This window comes from Rhododendron vialii, chromosome 6a, assembly GCF_030253575.1.
Source record: "Rhododendron vialii isolate Sample 1 chromosome 6a, ASM3025357v1".
Taxonomy (NCBI): Eukaryota; Viridiplantae; Streptophyta; class Magnoliopsida; order Ericales; family Ericaceae; genus Rhododendron; species Rhododendron vialii.
In genome coordinates this window covers 6,929,890-6,947,812 of record NC_080562.1, presented here as the reverse complement: position 1 = coordinate 6,947,812, position 17,923 = coordinate 6,929,890, and the positions used below count along the sequence as shown (strand labels likewise).

The window sequence follows — 17,923 nt, the reverse complement described above, 5'->3', positions numbered from 1 at the left end:
CGAAGAAATAACAGCAGCAGAGCCTTAAAGCTCGAAGAGGCAATGGTTGTGGAGTTTAGAACTCTAAGAGGCAGTGGCCACGGAGCTTAAAGCTTGAAGAAGCAACTGCAAAAAGAAAACAGTGCACCTATACGAATCGAAAAGGCGTTATAGGAGAACAAGAGACAAGAAAACGAAACATATTTTTGTCAAAAGGATACTGTGCATAAGATCCCTGGGCATAGCATGATACAAAGATTTAGAAGCACCAAAAGGCTCAAAACTAGAGCCCCAAGTCGCCCTTTGAGTGTCTACAAAAGAAGACACAATCCAAAAAATTGGCTGCTGCAAATAGACAAAGAAGGAAAATTAGCCAATTGTCTTGGAAACAAATTGGTTAAACGCACAGTGTCAGGAAATTAATGCCAAACAAATCTGTCTCATGGGTTGTCATGCTACTGTACGCCAACAAATTAATTTGTTTTTGCAATGAAAAACAGTTGATGTCTTGCGGGATTACATCATGGCAATTCACGGTCGTTGGTACTCCTATAAAAATCCCTACACAAGTTGACGCTGATCAAAAAGAAAAAAGCAAAACTTCATTGATCCAACTCACCCGAAGAAAATTATTCAACCTATCAATAATTCTATTTCTGGTTCGGAGGCTTTGAAATTTAGTTTCTTACCAAGTCAGAGGAAGCAAAATTGGTTTTGGCCATAAACTGCAAGTCACAAAAGTTGGGTCATATATTCGCCAAAATTCTGTCCAAACGGAGAGCATGCCCCATGTTAAGGAAAAGCGTTCAATTGTTTGCCCATACATACAGTGGTACCGCAACGAGTTAAAGAATGCAAGATTTTTCTTTACATGCTTGGTACAGAAAATAAAAGGATTTACTCAGTATCATGAAAATCCTAATCAAGCAGTCTGTTAATGTATTTGGCGATTTCCGGATGCACAAACCGTTGGAGTCTGTATTTATTCTTTTTCCATTTGGGTTGGGAGGTGATTTTATTTTGTCTAGATTAGATTCTCCGCCCATTGGTTCAAGAGTTGATCACGAAGGCCGTGCCGTGCATTTTGCTTGGAAAGGTATATGCATCTCATGTGCATTTAGCTTAATATTTTTCCATGCATCATTAAAGCTATTCGGTGTCTTAATCTTTTATGAAATATCATTTATGCACTAACCTTATATTATTGGCCTTGTTTTATTTGAAGGAAAATTTTGTCTAAGGCCTTTTTAAGTGTTTGCGCCTTAGTAGCGCCTTAGCAGCGCCTTACCAGACTAAGGCCCTTGCTCGCGTGTTAAGAGAGCCTTAGTAGTGCCTTAGCCGTGTAAGGCCCTTGTACGCGTGCTAAGAGCGCCTTTAGAGGGCTCTCTAGGATTTTTCTTGCTTGGCCATATATAAGCTTGATTTTCATTTTTCTAGGGCAAGGAGAGATAGAATAGCCCACTTTAGAGAGAGAAAGCATTATCTTCTTTGCTCTTGTGCCTTCATTTGCATTTGGATGAGTTGAATCTAGAATTCAATCATCTTTGTTCAATCTAGAGAAATACTTTAATGATCCGTGTATTCTCTCTAGATTGATTCTTTTGCATAAAAACCTTCACTTTACAAAATCCATACTTTCATGCCTATGATACTACTTGGCCGGATGATACCGGAGCCGTGGTGAACGGAGATCGAGGTGTTGGACTCGTGGTGGCTATGGGATCAAGAAGGAGTTCGGGGAGCTACATCAAAGTGGTGGAGTTAGGATAAGATTTTGGGGTAAAGTTGTTAATCCTCTCTTAGCACTTTGTAAACCTTTTGATCATAGGCCGTGGTTTTATGCTTAGGGTGCGATTGACCCTAAGTAGTTTCCACGTATATCTCGGTGTTTGCGTTCGTTAGATTAATTGCCCTTAACTTATATTATTAATTTGGATAGCATTGGCATGGAGTTTGGATAGTAGCTTGAATTGTTGGTTGCTTTAAATTTAAATTGGTCGTCCTATTCACCCCCCTCTAGGACTTTGTAGCGCATTAGATTATTTCAATTGGTATCAAAGCAGGTTGCTCTTTGTTGGTGTAATTGCTTGAGTTTGATTCTGTGTTTGCGCTATGGAACGTGATAATCATATGGAGGGTGCTTCTAATTCTCGACCTCCTTATTTTGACGGTAGTGACTACCCTCTTTGGAAAACGAAAATGAAAAATTATTTAATATCCCTTGGCATTAAGGTTTGGAGATCCATTTTATATGGCTACGAAGAACCTACTATTGAAGATGCTATTACTAAAGAGATTAGAGTGAAAAAGGAGGCCGAGTGGGATTCCGGTGACATTACAAATTGTGAGACTAATGCACGCGCTTTAGGAGCCATCTTTGGTGCTATGTCTAGAAATGAAGTCACACGTATATCCTCTTGTGTTACGGCTAAAGAGGCTTGGGACATTCTTCGTACTTCTCATGAGGGAATAGAGACAGTTAGGGTGTCTAAGCTTCAAATGTGCACAACACGATTTGAACAACTTAAAATGCATGACGAGGAAAACTTTGATGGCTTTATCTCTAGGTTAACCGATATTGTCAACACTTTCCATAGTTTAGGTGAGCCAATCTCCGACCTTAAAGTGTGTCGCAAAATCCTTAGGTCTCTTCCCGAGAGGTTTAGAGTTAAGGTCACCGCTATAGAAGAACGTACGGATGTTGATAAGTTGACCTTTGCCGAACTTGTAGGAAAACTTCAAATCTTTGAGATCAACCACCTCTCCGATTTCAAACCCTCAAAGACTACCTCCAAATCTAATAACGGTATAGCCTTTAAGTCAGCTCGTGAGGAAACCTTTGAAACTTGTGAGGATGAAGATGATATAAGTGACGAAGAGATCGCCATGTTTGCTAAGAAATTTCGGAAATTCTTTAGGAAAGGAAACAATCTAGGTTCTAAGCCATCTTCTAGCTTTAAGAAAAATGTCTTTGGAAACAATGATAAACAATTGTCGGTTGAAAAATCTAGAAAGCCACAGGGAATTCAATGTCACAAGTGTCATGGGTTCGGACACATTCAATCCGAGTGTGCTAATACTCTTAAGAAGAAAATGAAGAAAGGTCTTAAAGTCACTTGGGATGATGATAGTGATGAGGATGGTAGTGAGAGTGGTGGTCCAGAAAATGGTGAAGGAAATTCTCGTGTATCTGTGCTTGTTGCCTCTCTTGAATCCACGGAGGCATCTAAACTTCCTATATTGTCTAATACTTCTAGTGTTAAGACTTCAACTACTAGTGAGGATGAAAAAGAAGGTGATGAGGATATAGGTTCAATTCATGAAGCATATGATGAGATGTATCGTGAGTGTCTCACCCTTAAGAAGAAGAAGAAAGAGTTAGAAAGTGAGCTCAAGAGGATAGAAAAAGAAAGGGTGTCACTTAGGATTGAGTTAGATGATCTTAAGAAACACAATGCAAATCTAGTCGAAAAATTTGACACCGCGGAGAAGGAAAGAGTAGAAGGTTTGAGAGAGGTTGAGAAGGCGAGATCTAGGATTTGTGAGTTAGAGAGAGACCTAAGTGAGGCTAGTGAAGCTATTAGAAGAAATGATTGTGGAGCCACTAGGATTGCCGAGATGACACGCACGTTTAGAGATAAGAGTGGTCTAGGTTTCATAGATCCACCTTCCCTACAAATGGAGTCTAGTGACCCTAAGAAGAAAATCACGTTTGTAAGTGCTGAAACCATAGTGAATCCATTCTCCTCTAGCAATGCTAAATCTAGTGAGAACGAGACACTTGTGAGTGCTAAGCCCGTAGCAAATTTACCTTCTTCGAGCATCTCAAAACCTATAGTGAATGAGTTTCTTGAGAAGAGAGTCCTCACTTGTCATCATTGCGGAAATGAGGGTCACATTCGACCTAAATGCTATCGTTTGAGGAGAGAGCTTCGAAAGAAAGGTCAAACTCAAAGACCTCAAAAGCGATTTGTTCCCCGGGGCGTTGTCCTTGGTCAATCCACTTTGGAGAGACCTCGTAACACTTCTCCCAAGCCTTTCAAAAATCAAGACAATGACTTTTTTGCTCAATTGAATGATCTTGCGACTCAAACTTCTCATATTGTGAAAGAAATTAACAAATTGAGTGTATTTGCTAAGATTTTTGATGTGAATGCTCTTGCTCGTGATAGAAACTTAAATGGTAATTCGCATACTCATGCTCATTCTAACAAAACATGGAAAAAGGTTGAAAATATTTGTCATGTTGCACACATCGCATATAGAGCTCATAATGCTTGCATTTGGTATCTTGATAGTGGTTGTTCTAGGCACATGACTGGGGATAGGGGTATGTTTGCCATGCTTGAAAACTATGATGGTGGTCTTGTGACGTTTGGTGATGGTAAAAAAGGAAAAGTGGTAGGTAGAGGCACCATTTCAACCCGCGGTCTCCCTACTTTGCATGATGTTCTATTTGTTGATGGTTTGAAAGCTAATCTCTTGAGCATAGGCCAATTTTGTGATAATGAGCATAATGTGCAATTTTCAAAAGATACGTGTTCCGTTCTTAATTCTAAGGGAGAATGTGTTGTTAAAGGAATTAGGTCTTCGGATAATTGCTATTGTGTTGAACCTCATCCTTCTAACATGTGTCATCGTGTTCTACTTGATGATGTTGAATTGTGGCATCAACGCTTAGGTCATGTTAATTTTCTAGAATTGTACAAAATTACCAATCGTGAGGTTGTGAGAGGTGTGCCCAAGCTTGCAAATGGGAAGGGTCTTGTGTGTGGTGGTTGTATGGAAGGAAAACAAATTAAGTCTCAACATAAGAAAACAAACATAATTGGTACCACTCGGCCTCTTGAGTTGGTACATATAGATCTCATGGGTCCTTCTAGAACCGAGAGCTTGGGAGGTAAATGCTGCCACGTGCCTGCAAGTCAAAGTCAAAGTTTCATGGACGGGCCAATCAAGTGATGCCAAGTGTCCGTGGTCAAAAGTCAGAGACATGTAAATGGACCAATTAAATGGTGCCACATGTCAAAATGACACAGTTATTATTTTATCAATTCCGGCCAATCAAATTAGGCTAATTGGTGAATAATAATATATAATTACCTTTTTCTAAAAAGGAAAGGTAATTATCAAATTATTATTATTCTTTTTAAATTCAATAAAGGAAATAATTAAAGAGATCAATATGGAAGGTTAGGGTTGGAGTCTCCATCCCAAACCCTTATAAATAGAGGTGTTTCCTCTCATATTTTTCCATCAGCACATTGAAGCACACAAGCTCCAAAGCTCTGAAGATCAATACCCTCGAGCCCTTCAGAAGTCTTCAAGTCTGCATCCGACAAGAAGGTTCTTCAGATCAAAGCTTCAAAGCTCCGAAGAACATTCAAGTCAAGTCCATATCAAACAAGACGGTTCTTCATATCAAAACTTCAAAGCCCTGAAGAACGCTCAAGTCAAATCTCTATCAACATTCAAGCATCCAACTCCAGAGCTCTGAAGATCAAAGCCTCAAAGCCCTTCAGAATTCCTCAAGTCTCAAGTCCAAATTCAACAAGAAGGTTCTTTCAGATCAAAGCTTCAAAGCTCCGTAGAACATTCAACCTAGATCATCATCTTCTTCGCAAACATCGGAGAAGATTCCGCCGTTCGATCCGAGAATAAGCATCAAGCCCTCGTTTCAACAACAACCGAAGAGAAGATCAGAGGATTATTTTCTCTTAGAAATTCATAAGAGATTGTAACCCTAGTTTTGATACATCAATAAAATTGACTCTCGTTCATCATTTTTCCCGTCTTTTTCGCAGACTCGAAATTTGTGTTCAACACATATCACAATCACTATCTGATCATCTTGATTTTTCACATGCACGATCAACATGACCAGTTCAACAACATGACCGATTACTCAAACAGCATTGATACGTATTTCGTAAATGTCCCCAAAAATCTCTCGTTCATGTGTGTGTTGAGTTTGTGAAGCATGATTTCGCTTACTATTCAAAATCCAAGAGACAACGTCCCCAATGGGGTTTATATCCCTATATATTTTCGGAACTACCATCCCAAGAAAAAGTACAAATCCACATAGAGCACCCACAATTCCTACTACTAATACACCTTTAACAATGGATACCCAAATTCCAATCCTCCTCATTTCCCTTCTCCTATCATCACTACCTCTGTTTTCAATTTCTTCACCCCATACCTTGCTCACATCCTCATCCCTCTCAGTATCCGATGTCCTATTTTCCCCAAACAGGGTCTTCTCCCCCGGCTTCCACTCCGCCGGTATAAACGCCTATTTCTTTTTCATTTGGTTCAATTAACCCACATCCGACGGCAATCTCACTGTCATTTGGACAGCCAATCGCGACAAACTCATCAACGGAAAACACTCGGAACTCTCTCTTCTCAAATCCGGCAACCTCATACTAACCGACGCAGCCCAATTCACAGTCTGGTCGACAAACACCAAATCAATTTCCCCACTTCAATTGCAGCTTCTAAATACCGGTAATCTCGTTCTTCGAAATCGAAGTGGTTCAATGAATGTTTGGGAAAGTTTTGATTCACCAACGGATACTCTCCTTCCAAACCAACCCATGACCCGAAATTCAAGACTCGTTTCCTCTCGAAGCCATAACAATTTCTCGTCTGGGTTTTACTCCATGTTTTTCGACGACGATAACCTCCTCCGTTTAGCATTTGACGGCCCGGAGATTTCCAGCGTTTACTGGCCCGACCCTGGGGTGTTCTGTGTTCAGCTGGGACGCGGGCCGTACAAGTTATGACAGTAGTCGAATCGCGGCGCTTAACTCATCCGGGTATTTCAGATCGAGTGATGATTTTGAGTTTCAAGCTTCGGATTATGGTACTGGGGGTTGGAGAAGATTGAAAATGGATGTGGATGGGAACGTGAGATTGTATAGCTTGGATGAGGAGAAGAGGATTTGGAGTGTATCTTGGCAAGCCATGAGTCAGCCGTGCAAGATCCATGGAGTTTGTGGGCCTAACGCCATGTGTAATTATGATTTTCCCGGGAAGAACGCTGGCCGGAGATGCTCTTGTTTACCCGGGTAATGTTCCCAGAGTTTCGAAATTTAAATTAGGGGCCGGCAAAAAAAATCAGTCAACTCGTCAACCCGTGCCAAAAATCGTGGGTTGAAATCATGCACAGGTTGAGTTTGAGGGATAAAATTTTAAGCAGGTCGGTTTAGGTGCCGGTAAAATTTCTTTAATTGGCCTTTAACCCAAACAAATCTGCTATACATACATGTGTATTAGTACTACAACACCAATGCTAAGGTACACCATATTACACTTAAATTTTTTTTTTTCCTAACTCGGCTACTACACTTAATTAACCACACCTATTTTAAAAAAAAATTCAAACTTACCCTGCCAAGTCAAATGGAAAGAAAAACATGTAACTTCATGGTATACATATCGATGGGCACGTATTGATACTATTGTTCTCTTTCACTTAAGTCGTATCATTGTCATGTATTTAAACAACTTTAGAATGACGCTTTGTAAAATTTGTGTATTACTACGGCACTAATTCGATCTTTTGAACCCGCATATAAAGATGAGTGCACTTTAAGAGAACGACTTGTCGGGGTGTATCATACGCACTATGATTTTAAACCATTGGATTTAAAAGTGAATAATCCGAATCACCCATTTATTAAATCAATTAATAAAAATTAATAAAATGAAAAAAATGGCTTAGCAGGTAATAGGTTATTCTCTTTTCCTTGACTCTCTCTCCTTCTCCCTCATTTGTAAAATACTGCAAAATATATAACATAATCATAATTGTTATGACAACACAAAAATTGGCATTTCTTACCATAATGTGTCGTACCAAAAGAACATTTAGAATTGTGCATTCAATATACTTGATATAAAACCAATTTCTCTGTTGTAACTGAATGTACGGTTGACTTGCAACCGCGACACAATAATGACGATCAAAACCATTGATTTCATTATATTTGTTGATTAAATAATCCACGTAATTTTTTGGCTCTATAGGGTTTAGAAAGCCCTTTTATCGGCACTTGAATTCAATAGTAAAATGTTTTTTTTTGTCTGATTAAGAGTCTAATGATAAGCGATCAATTTCATTCTTGTATCTTGATACATTAAATTTTTTCGATTACGCAATTGTCTATATCTAATTTTGGTGACAATGCTGAATATCGTATGACTTGATATTCTAACAGTTATGATCGATCATTCTAAAAATATACTCGCTAATGACGTTTAGTTATGGTATGGTATATTGCCAATTATAACTATCGTTAACTGAATATTCTGATTGAATTTTTTTATATGACATATTGTGGATATGAAAACGTTAATTTATGGTGTTGTCATAACAAATTTTATTATATTACTGAATTTATGGTTTGGTATTTTGTTGATTATAACTATCGTTAACTGAACATTCCGATTGAATTTTTTCATACAACACGTTGTGGGTATGAAAACGTCAATTTATGGTATTGTCATAACAAATTTGGTTATATTACTGAATTTGTGGTGTGGTATTTTGCTAATTATAACTATCGTTAATTGAACATTTCGATTGAATTTTTTTATACGACACGTTGTGGGTATGAAAACGTCAATTTATGGTGTTGTCATAACAAATTTGGTTATATTACTGAATTTGTGGTTTGGTATTTTGCTAATTAACTATCGTTAACTGAACATTCCGATTGAATTTTTTTTATATGAACACGTGAGTATGAAAACGTCAATTTATGATGTTGTCATAATAAATTTGGTTATATTACTAAATTTTTTGTATTTTGGTCTTGTTACGGAATATTTTAATCAATTTCCTTTGCTATGACAGTTGTGGGCATGAAAATGCCAAATTATGGTATTGCCATAACAATTATGGTATTGCCATAACAATTATGGTTTGTTATATAATTTGTAGTATTTAAATATGTTTTTTTTTCATACGACACATTGTGGTAAGAAAATGACAATTTTAGGTGTTGTCATAACAAATTTGGTTATTTTACTGGATTTGTGGTATTTTACACATGTATTTTGTTTGGGTATAACAATTGTTGATTCTGATATGACATATTTCGATTTTGTTATAGAATATCATACATGTCAAAGAATTTTTGGTACGACTCATTATGGTAAGATAACGTCAATTTATGGTGTTGTCATAACATTTGTGGGTATCATTATTTAATTTGTGATATTGTATACATATATTTGGTTGGAGTACAAGTATTATGGTTTCTAGTACGAATAATTATGGTTACATAATAACAATATTTTTCAACTATGGGTAACTTGTTAATGACCTGTTCAACAAGTAAATTTTAAAGTAGAAGTCAAAACTGGCATAAAAAATATGCAATAGAAAATCAAAAATCGTCATAATAAAAATCACAAATTATACCCTACGTACCATAACTTCCGTTATTGCTCTTTGAATCCTTGATTCCCATGATACTTTTGTTACAATATAGTTATACAGACTGTTTTACAGTTTTTGGCCAATTCTCCATCAGGTACAAGGCAAAAAACCTGACAGATTGGTCTCTCGAGTGTGAACCGCAGTTCAACCTCTCTTGCAATGCTGCCGAATCCTGTTTCATCAAACTTCCTAATGTTGAATTCTACGGCTACGATATCAAATTCTATGAAAATTACACCTATGAAAGGTGTGAGGAAGTATGCTTACAAAGCTGTATTTGCCACGGCTTCAATCTCAAATTTCGCCACAATGATGGTTACTACAATTGTTATCCGAAGTTAAGGCTGCTTAACGGACATAGATGCCCTGCATTTGGGAGTCCTATGTATACAAGACTGCCCAAAGCCTCTCTCACTTCTTATGCAAATCAAGAACAAGAAATCGGGTTACATTGCCTCCCGAGCACACAAAACTTACTACTTGATAGACGTTACAAAACACCAAAACAAAACAGGACGTTGCAGTTTATGGTTTGATTCGCCTCTGCATTTGGCGGAGTAGAAATAATTTGTATTTGTTTCGTATGGTGGTTGTTGTACAAAACCCAACAAAGTTCAAGTGAAAACACACAAGGTTATCTTCAAGTTGCGAGCGGGCTTAGGAAATTCACTTATGACGAATTGAAGAAAGCGACCAGAACTTTTAGCGAAGAAATCGGAAGAGGAGGCAGTGGGGTTGTGTACAAAGGCGTTTTATCCAATCGTAGAGTTGCAACAATCAAGAGACTCAACAAGACTAATCATGGGGAAGCAGAATTCTTAGCGGAGGTAAGCACCATTCGAAGGGTTAACCACATGAACTTGATTGAGATTTGGGGATATTGCCTTGAGGGAAATCATAGGCTATTGGTTTATGAGTATATGGAGCGCGGATCGTTACCAGAGAATCTTATTTCTGGCACCCTTAATTGGGAGAAGAGGTTTGATATCGCCGTTGGCTCTGCAAAAGGGCTATCTTATCTACATGAAGAGTGTTTGGAGTGGGTTCTCCATTGCGATGTGAAGCCTCAAAACATTCTCTTGGAGTCTAATTTTCAACCCAAGGTTGCGGATTTCGGCCTCTCCAAGTTAGTAAACAGAGGGGGTGGTGGAAAGAATTCGAGTTTTTCCAGAGTAAGGGGGACAAGAGGTTACATGGCGCCCGAATGGATTGCCAACCTCCTTATCTCATCCAAAGTCGATGTTTATAGCTACGGAGTGGTGATGATGGAAATGGTCACAGGAAAGAGCCCAATGACAATGGGTGGTTAGGGGTCTGGAAATACAGGGGAGATGGAACAGAGAGGGCTGGTGAAGTGGGTAAGGGAAAAGATGAATGGGACTGGAGAGAATGAACTGTGGCTTGAAGAGATCGTTGATCCAGTGATGAAGGGGAAATGTGATTTAAGGATGATGGAGATATTGGTTCAAGTGGCATTCGAATGTTTAAAGGAAGACAAAGATGCAAGACCAACCATGAGACAAGTTAGAGAGGCTTCTACCCCATTAAAATGATGGATAGAACATTGGCTTGAAAACAAGGGAAAAGTTTTGACTTTAGGTTTCAGAGTTTCAGTTTATGCATCATTCTAAGTCTAGCTTTTACCATATGTATGTATCATTCTAATATGCTCTAGCCATTAAATAAGAAAACTCGAAGTTGGAAATTGAATAGATTTATATAGGTTGCTGGTAGACCTATATATAAAACCATCAAACTGCTTGATTTATAGGGTAGTTGTCCTTTGACCATTGCCTTTTTTTTTCCCTTGGCTTCTAACTTACTGAGCTTGTTCAATATTTAGGAAACCCTGTAATGTGCTAGCTTGTGTACTTGTCAGAGTACATTAAAGGTTGTGGTATGCTTACCGTGAACACATTCGCCCCCATTTTCTTATGAACAGAAAGAGAATTCTCTAAAATAGTTTTCCTTCGGGAAGAAGACATGGTTTCCGTATAAGTATCTTGTGGCTGGAATTGTGCCTAAAATATCCTCCATGTCACAGCACCTCGGCATTAGAATGGTTGTCTAGTAGGGGTCGATCAGGTCTAGACTTAATTCTTAACATGAAATGGACAAAGATGATAGTCGTGAGACTCGAGCCAATGACCTAGAGGTTAATATGCATCTTCAATTAATGAAAAAGATGGAGACATAAAATTCGAATGAAAAAAAAAATCAGAGGTAGTAAGGTCATTTGATATTCTCTGTTAATGAAGTTAGGGTTGCACAAAGAGCCAAATAGATGCTATCATATGTAAACTTATGGAATCTAAACTCCTTTCATATTACCCTCATGCGATAAGAAATAAAATTTAGCACGGTCTCACTCGATGATCTAGGTCATTTATTTTGTACGTCTAGATATGCATATAATTAATGTAAAAAATCAGATTAATCGAAGATCGCAAAATGCTTGTTCCGATTATATTGTATAAGAGAAATGAGCAATCTTATACTTTGCTCAGATAGATACTAATGTCTGATCAATTTGATTTTCGCATGGATGATGAAACACTTTGACACAAATAAAATGACCACTCATATCGCCAATTGAAAATAAGATAAATCCTATTTACGTAGTATGAATATGACATTTAAATGAACCATTCCATCGGGGAAATGGTTCTTCTCTAGTCCCTGTTTTGGACTGAAGGAGACAGTTTTGACCAGTACCGTTCATTTATTGCAATCAATGGTTTAGATGTATTTTTAAACTCTTTTTGGTATGAAGTAAGAGTTAATTCTTACCGGTAAGAATTGATGAACAAACCCGAACCATCGATGATACCAATGGATGGTCCCGATCTGGACTGTCTTGTCTAGTCTAAATCATTGGACTCGAGAGGATCCGGACTCTTAAATTAGAGTTGTCAAGATTCAAGTCGTCTCCCACGTGGCTTTCAAGTCGACGACGAAATTAATGCCCATCCACGTGTTGTTCCCTTTAGCTCTCCGTGCTATTTGGCTCTCCAGAGTCACTGCGGCAATCAAACTGTGTTAGTTGGTTGGGTTCCTCCCCCAGTTGGTCTTTTAAACTAAACACTGATGACTCTTTTGATGCAAATTTGAGTATGGGTTTGGCAGGCGGGCTCATACGTGATAGTTCAGGTAATTGGGTCTTGGGTTTCCAAAGGAAAGATGTTGTGGCTTCTTCTAGCACCGCATTTGAATGTTGGGCTCTCAAGGACGGTTTGCAACTTGCATTGGAGCGAAATTTGATCGGAATTTTTGTGGAAACCAATTCTTTGACGTTGGTGCATCTTCTCAATTAGATAGTGTTGAGTTACCATGAGTTATGTAATATTATTTCTGACTGCATGGTGTTGTTGGACCAACTTAAAGCAGAAGTCTGCCATGTCAATCTATCGGGAAGGGAACCAAAATGCGGATGCTATTGCGAAAGCCAACCTTAGTAGTAGTGATAATAATCTCTTTGTTATTTAGTCGATTCCGAACTGTTTGATTCAAATCATCCTTGATGATGCTAGGGGCAGGACTATGTATTACTGTTTTTAATAACGACTCCAAATCTTCAATTCAAGACGTCCTCTTCAATCCAGAGACCTAAACCGTCCAATTGCACACCTTGTTCAGATCAGATTTTGTTGTCTGAATTTTCTATTGTAAGGACATTTTCCTATACTAACGTAGTAACGTACCCTCCAATTTTGATCTCGAAGAATGTGGTTACCAAAGCTCTTGTAGTTCTTCATGAGATGTCAATGTTTTCTGTAAAAAAAAATAAACCTTGAACAAATGTATTACTAGTATCTTGTTTCCATTTTTTACAATTACACGCAGCAATTCTTTTAGGAAGTCCCTAATGCCACGACACAATTGTTTAGTGCCACGAGACAGTTGTGCCATTTGCCCATTTTACCCTCAAACCAGAGTTTTCCCCGCAGGAAGAAGAAGAAAACCTTGTTCCTCTCTCTTCATATTCTCAGCTATGGCCTCCAATCCCAACCCCAGCCAGGGAATAAAACACGTTTTCTCAAAATAGAAGTGGAATTCAAGAACCAACACACGATGTTTTCAAATTCTACTCCTGTTCTCTCTCTCCGATTGTCTGCATCCTAGCCTAAATGTAGTCAAACATATCAAATACAAAGACCAGAGCACCAACACCCTCGATTAACCCTGAAGACTAATTCCACCGCCCACTTGCAGGGTTCAATTAGAACCAGAGAAATTCTTTGTATGGCTGCCCCAAGAGAATTGATAGCACATAAAAGATTTCAAACTTAAAATCTTCGGAGGGAACAAATTGTTAAGTCCCAAGCCTTATACAGTATACACTAGGTCAACCCCTTGGGGTTTGCAATTAGCTTCGATGAGTATTCGATCAATCAAAAAGGGCTGTTGTGGTTGAATTCTAATAGGGATAGAGGAGAAACGATGAGATGCGGATTGAGAGAGAGAGAGAGCGCGCAGCTTCCCCAATTCCTTGCAAGGGTGAAAACGTCTTGTTAGGTATGGAGTTCAAAGCATTAGCATTATGTGTCGTGGCTTTATCATCTGCCATTGTTTTATCCAAACAAGGGTAGTAATTATTAGAAGAAGTTACTCAAAGACGGGATATTATTTAAGGGTAGTTGACCCAAACAGGACATTAGAATGGTCATCACTCATTAGTCTTGCATGAGATTTTTATTTTTATTTTTTGAAATTTAGCCGCAAACGAGTTTTTTTTTTTTTTTTTTTTTTTAAATTTAGCCGCCCTACAGAAGTAGTACCGGAGGAAACGTCTTGGGGAATTGTATATCAAGAATTATTTCTCCGGAAGGAAAGAAGATAATTCTAAGGGATTTTCGCACCTCCGGTATTGTTAACTTTGGAGAGTGCGAAAATCAATATTAGACGGTCAAATTTTCCAAGACCAACAAAGTCGATCATATTATTCTTGATGCCCGATAAATTTAGACAATTAACTTGATGACCTCACAAAATGATCAATTACGATCAAAATGAGCATCTCCAATCCATCTCCAAACCTTCAAAATAGATAATGGATGTGACATATTGAGAGAAATTTTTTTAATTTCTCCACTATTTTCTTCACTTTTTGTAGTTTTTGAAAAAATGTTTGAGGGATCCATCGTTAATTTTAGAGATTTGATCTCCAAAATAAAAGTGTTGTCTCCATATTGGAGACCCAAAAGTAATTGGTGGATGTCCACAAATCTTTCTTACACTCATGTGTAGTGCTTGATCTCTATGAAACAAACTTATTTACGGAGGGTTCCGTAAATAACTCTTTCTCAAAAAAAAGTTTGTTTAAAATTCGGACCGTTCAAAACACTTTTGGACGGTTTAGAAACAACCCCCGCTATAAACAGCTTATTCACCCCACCGTGAATAAGTCTCTCTCGATCTCTATATATGTATTCACAACCCCAATCCCACTATAGTGTTTTGAACGGTCCGGAAACACACTCGCTATAAATAGTTTATTCACCCCGCAATGAATAAGTTTCTCTTGATCTCTATATATGTATTCACAATCCCAATCCCACTATAATAGGAATAGTACAAAAACAACATGCTATACCCGTAAATCCTACAAATGATAAACACTCAACAATGGTAGATATCCCAATTCTAATCCTCCTCATTTCCCTACTCCTATCATCACTACCTCTGTTTTCGATTTCATCACCACATGATACGTTACCCACATCCTCATTCCTCTCTTCCGACGTTCTAATTTCACCAAACGGAATCTTCTCCGCCGGCTTCCACTCGGTGGGCGAAAATGCCTATTGCTTTTCCATATGGTTCACTGAACCCACATCCGACGGCAATCTCACCACCGTTTAGATGGCCAATCGCGACCAACCCGTCAACAGAAAACACTCGAAACTCTCTCCTCAAATCCGGCAACCTCATACTAACCGACGCAGCCCAATTCACAGTCTGGTCCACAAACACCAAATCACTGTCGCCACTTCAGTTACAGCTTCTAAATACCGGTAACCTCGTTCTTCGAAATCAAAATGGTTTAATTTGGGAAAGGTTTGATTCGCCAACGGATACCCTTCTTCCAAACCAACCCATTACCCGAAATTCAAAACTCGTTTCCTCTCGAAGCCGTAGCAATTTCTCATCTGGGTTTCACTCCCTGTTTTTCCAGGAGGATAATCTCAACCGTTTACTATTTCATGGGCCGTATATTTCCGCCGTTTACTGGCCCGATCCAAGGCTGAACAGCTGGCAGGTGGGTCGGACCCTATACAATGATAGTTGAATTGCGGCGTTTGATTCATCTGGGTATTTCAGATCCAGTGATGGTTTGGAGTTTAAAGCTTCGGATTTCGGGATTGGGGTTTGGAGAAGATTGAAAATTAATGGATGCGGATGGGAATGTGAGATTGTATAGTTTTGTTGGGAAAAATATGCGGAATTTTCCACAAGTAAATCAGGAAGGAAATAGAATAAATGTAGCGAACGTAATCCAAATGCGCAAACCACAAACTAACAAACACAAGGAACTTTTACGTGGTTCCTCCAAAGTGTAAGGTACGTCCACAGGATCGGAGTCCGATTCCACTATCAACAAAGGTTCTTACAAATGGATTTACAAGAGATGCAATGATCTCTCAAACACCTTAAGGTGTATCCAACAAATTCCAAATACAAAAAAGAAAGACCTCACCAAATAGATGAACAAAACCCTCTAAAACAGAGCTGAAATGGAGAGCCACCAACTGGAAGTAATCTGCCCCGAAGATCCGAATTATCTGCCGTAGAGTAGGAGAACAAAGTGGATGCACAAGAGCTTTTCCTTCCTCCACCGAATACACACATGCACACTCGTTTCTCTTTTTCTGGAGAAAAACAAAACTCCACTGCCTTTTCTTTTTTTAGATGACAACGCCAATAAGCTTCCAAAGGAAGCTAAGTAATCTCTAACAAAGCATGTGCAAGTCATGTGCCACCAATGTGTAGAATGTTCTACCAAAAATTAGCCCTCACAAACTAATACTCTTTTGGGCCAACCAAAATTATTATTGGGCCAACAAAATATTGGGCTTCCACTAAGAAGGGAACCCAACATTCTCCCTCTTCCCGACTTAAGTGGAAGGACCGACCAAACCCGACAAAGCTCGAAATTTATCATGTTTGTCCTTCGACAAAGCTTTAGTCATCATATCCGAAGGATTTTCATCCGTGTGAATTTTCTCAAGTTGCAACAACTTCATATCAAGCGTGTCCTGAATCCAATGATATCTAACATCAATGTGCTTCGATCTAGAATGGAAAGTTGAATTCTTGCTCAAATGCATTACACTTTGACTATCACAAAAGAGAACATACCTCTCTTGATTCAAACCTAACTCTTGCAAGAACTTCTTCAACCAGAACCACTCCTTGCAAGCTTCAGTAATTGCAATGAACTCCGCTTCCGTAGTCAATAGAGCGACACATTTTTGCAACCTTGATTGCCAATTGACAGCTCCCCCTGCAAAGTTCATCAAATACCCCGAAGTGGACTTCCTAGAATCAACATCACCCGCCATGTCGGCATCCGTGAATCCATCCAACACAGCTTTACCATTTTCGAAACACAAACAAACTCTACAAGTACCCCGAAGATACCTGAGAATCCATTTCACGGCTGCCCAATGTTCTTTGCCCGAATTTAAAAGAAACCGACTAACAACTCCAACCGCGTGAGCTAAATCGGGCCTAGTACAAACCATGGCATACATCAAAGAACCAACCACTGAAGCATAGGAAAATTTTTCCATCTCCGCCTTGTCTTTTTCACTTGTAGGACATTGTTTCGAACTAAACTTGAAGTGGTTTGCAAGCGGACAACTAACGGGCTTTGCCTTACTCATGTTGAACCTCTCAAGAATCTTTTCAACGTAGCTTTCTTGAGACAACCAAATTAGCCCCTTCTTTCGATCACGAGTAATTTTCATGCCCAAAATTTGCTTTGCCGGTCCCAAATTTTTCATAGCGAAGGATTTACTCAACTCCAACTTCAACTCGTTGATCTTCGTAGAATCTTGTCCCACAATTAACATATCATCGACATAGAGCAAGAGAATAATAAAGTTCCCATCCGGAAACTTTTTCACAAGCACACAATGATCGGAAGTGGTTCTTGAGTAACCATGATCCACCATAAAGGAATCAAATTTCTTATACCATTGCCTCGGTGCTTGTTTCAAGCCATACAAGCTCTTCTTCAACTTACAAACAAAATTTTCCTTCCCTTTTTCTTTGAAGCCTTCGGGTTGTTCCATATAAATCTCCTCCTCCAAATCACCGTGAAGGAACGCGATTTCACATCAAGTTGTTCGACCTCAAGATTCAAACTTGTGGCCATACCAAGAACAACACGAATGGAGGACATTTTCACAACGGGTGAAAAAATTTCATCAAAATCAATACCTTTTTTCTGCCCAAACCCTTTCATCACAAGGCATGCCTTGTATC

At 38.8% G+C, this 17,923-nt stretch overlaps 1 protein-coding gene and 1 pseudogene across 1 annotated transcript; both read left to right on the top strand.

Annotated features, from left to right (window-relative positions):
* The first annotated feature begins 2,091 nt into the window (after positions 1–2,091).
* LOC131328323 (uncharacterized) lies at positions 2,092–5,956 on the top strand. The gene is made up of 2 exons (XM_058361279.1): positions 2,092–4,879; positions 5,784–5,956. The coding sequence occupies exons 1-2, from the start codon at positions 2,092–2,094 to the stop codon at positions 5,954–5,956; spliced, it is 2,961 nt and encodes a 986-aa protein (XP_058217262.1).
* LOC131331260 (putative receptor protein kinase ZmPK1) lies at positions 5,925–10,876 on the top strand (annotated as a pseudogene).
* The last annotated feature ends 7,047 nt before the right edge of the window (positions 10,877–17,923 follow it).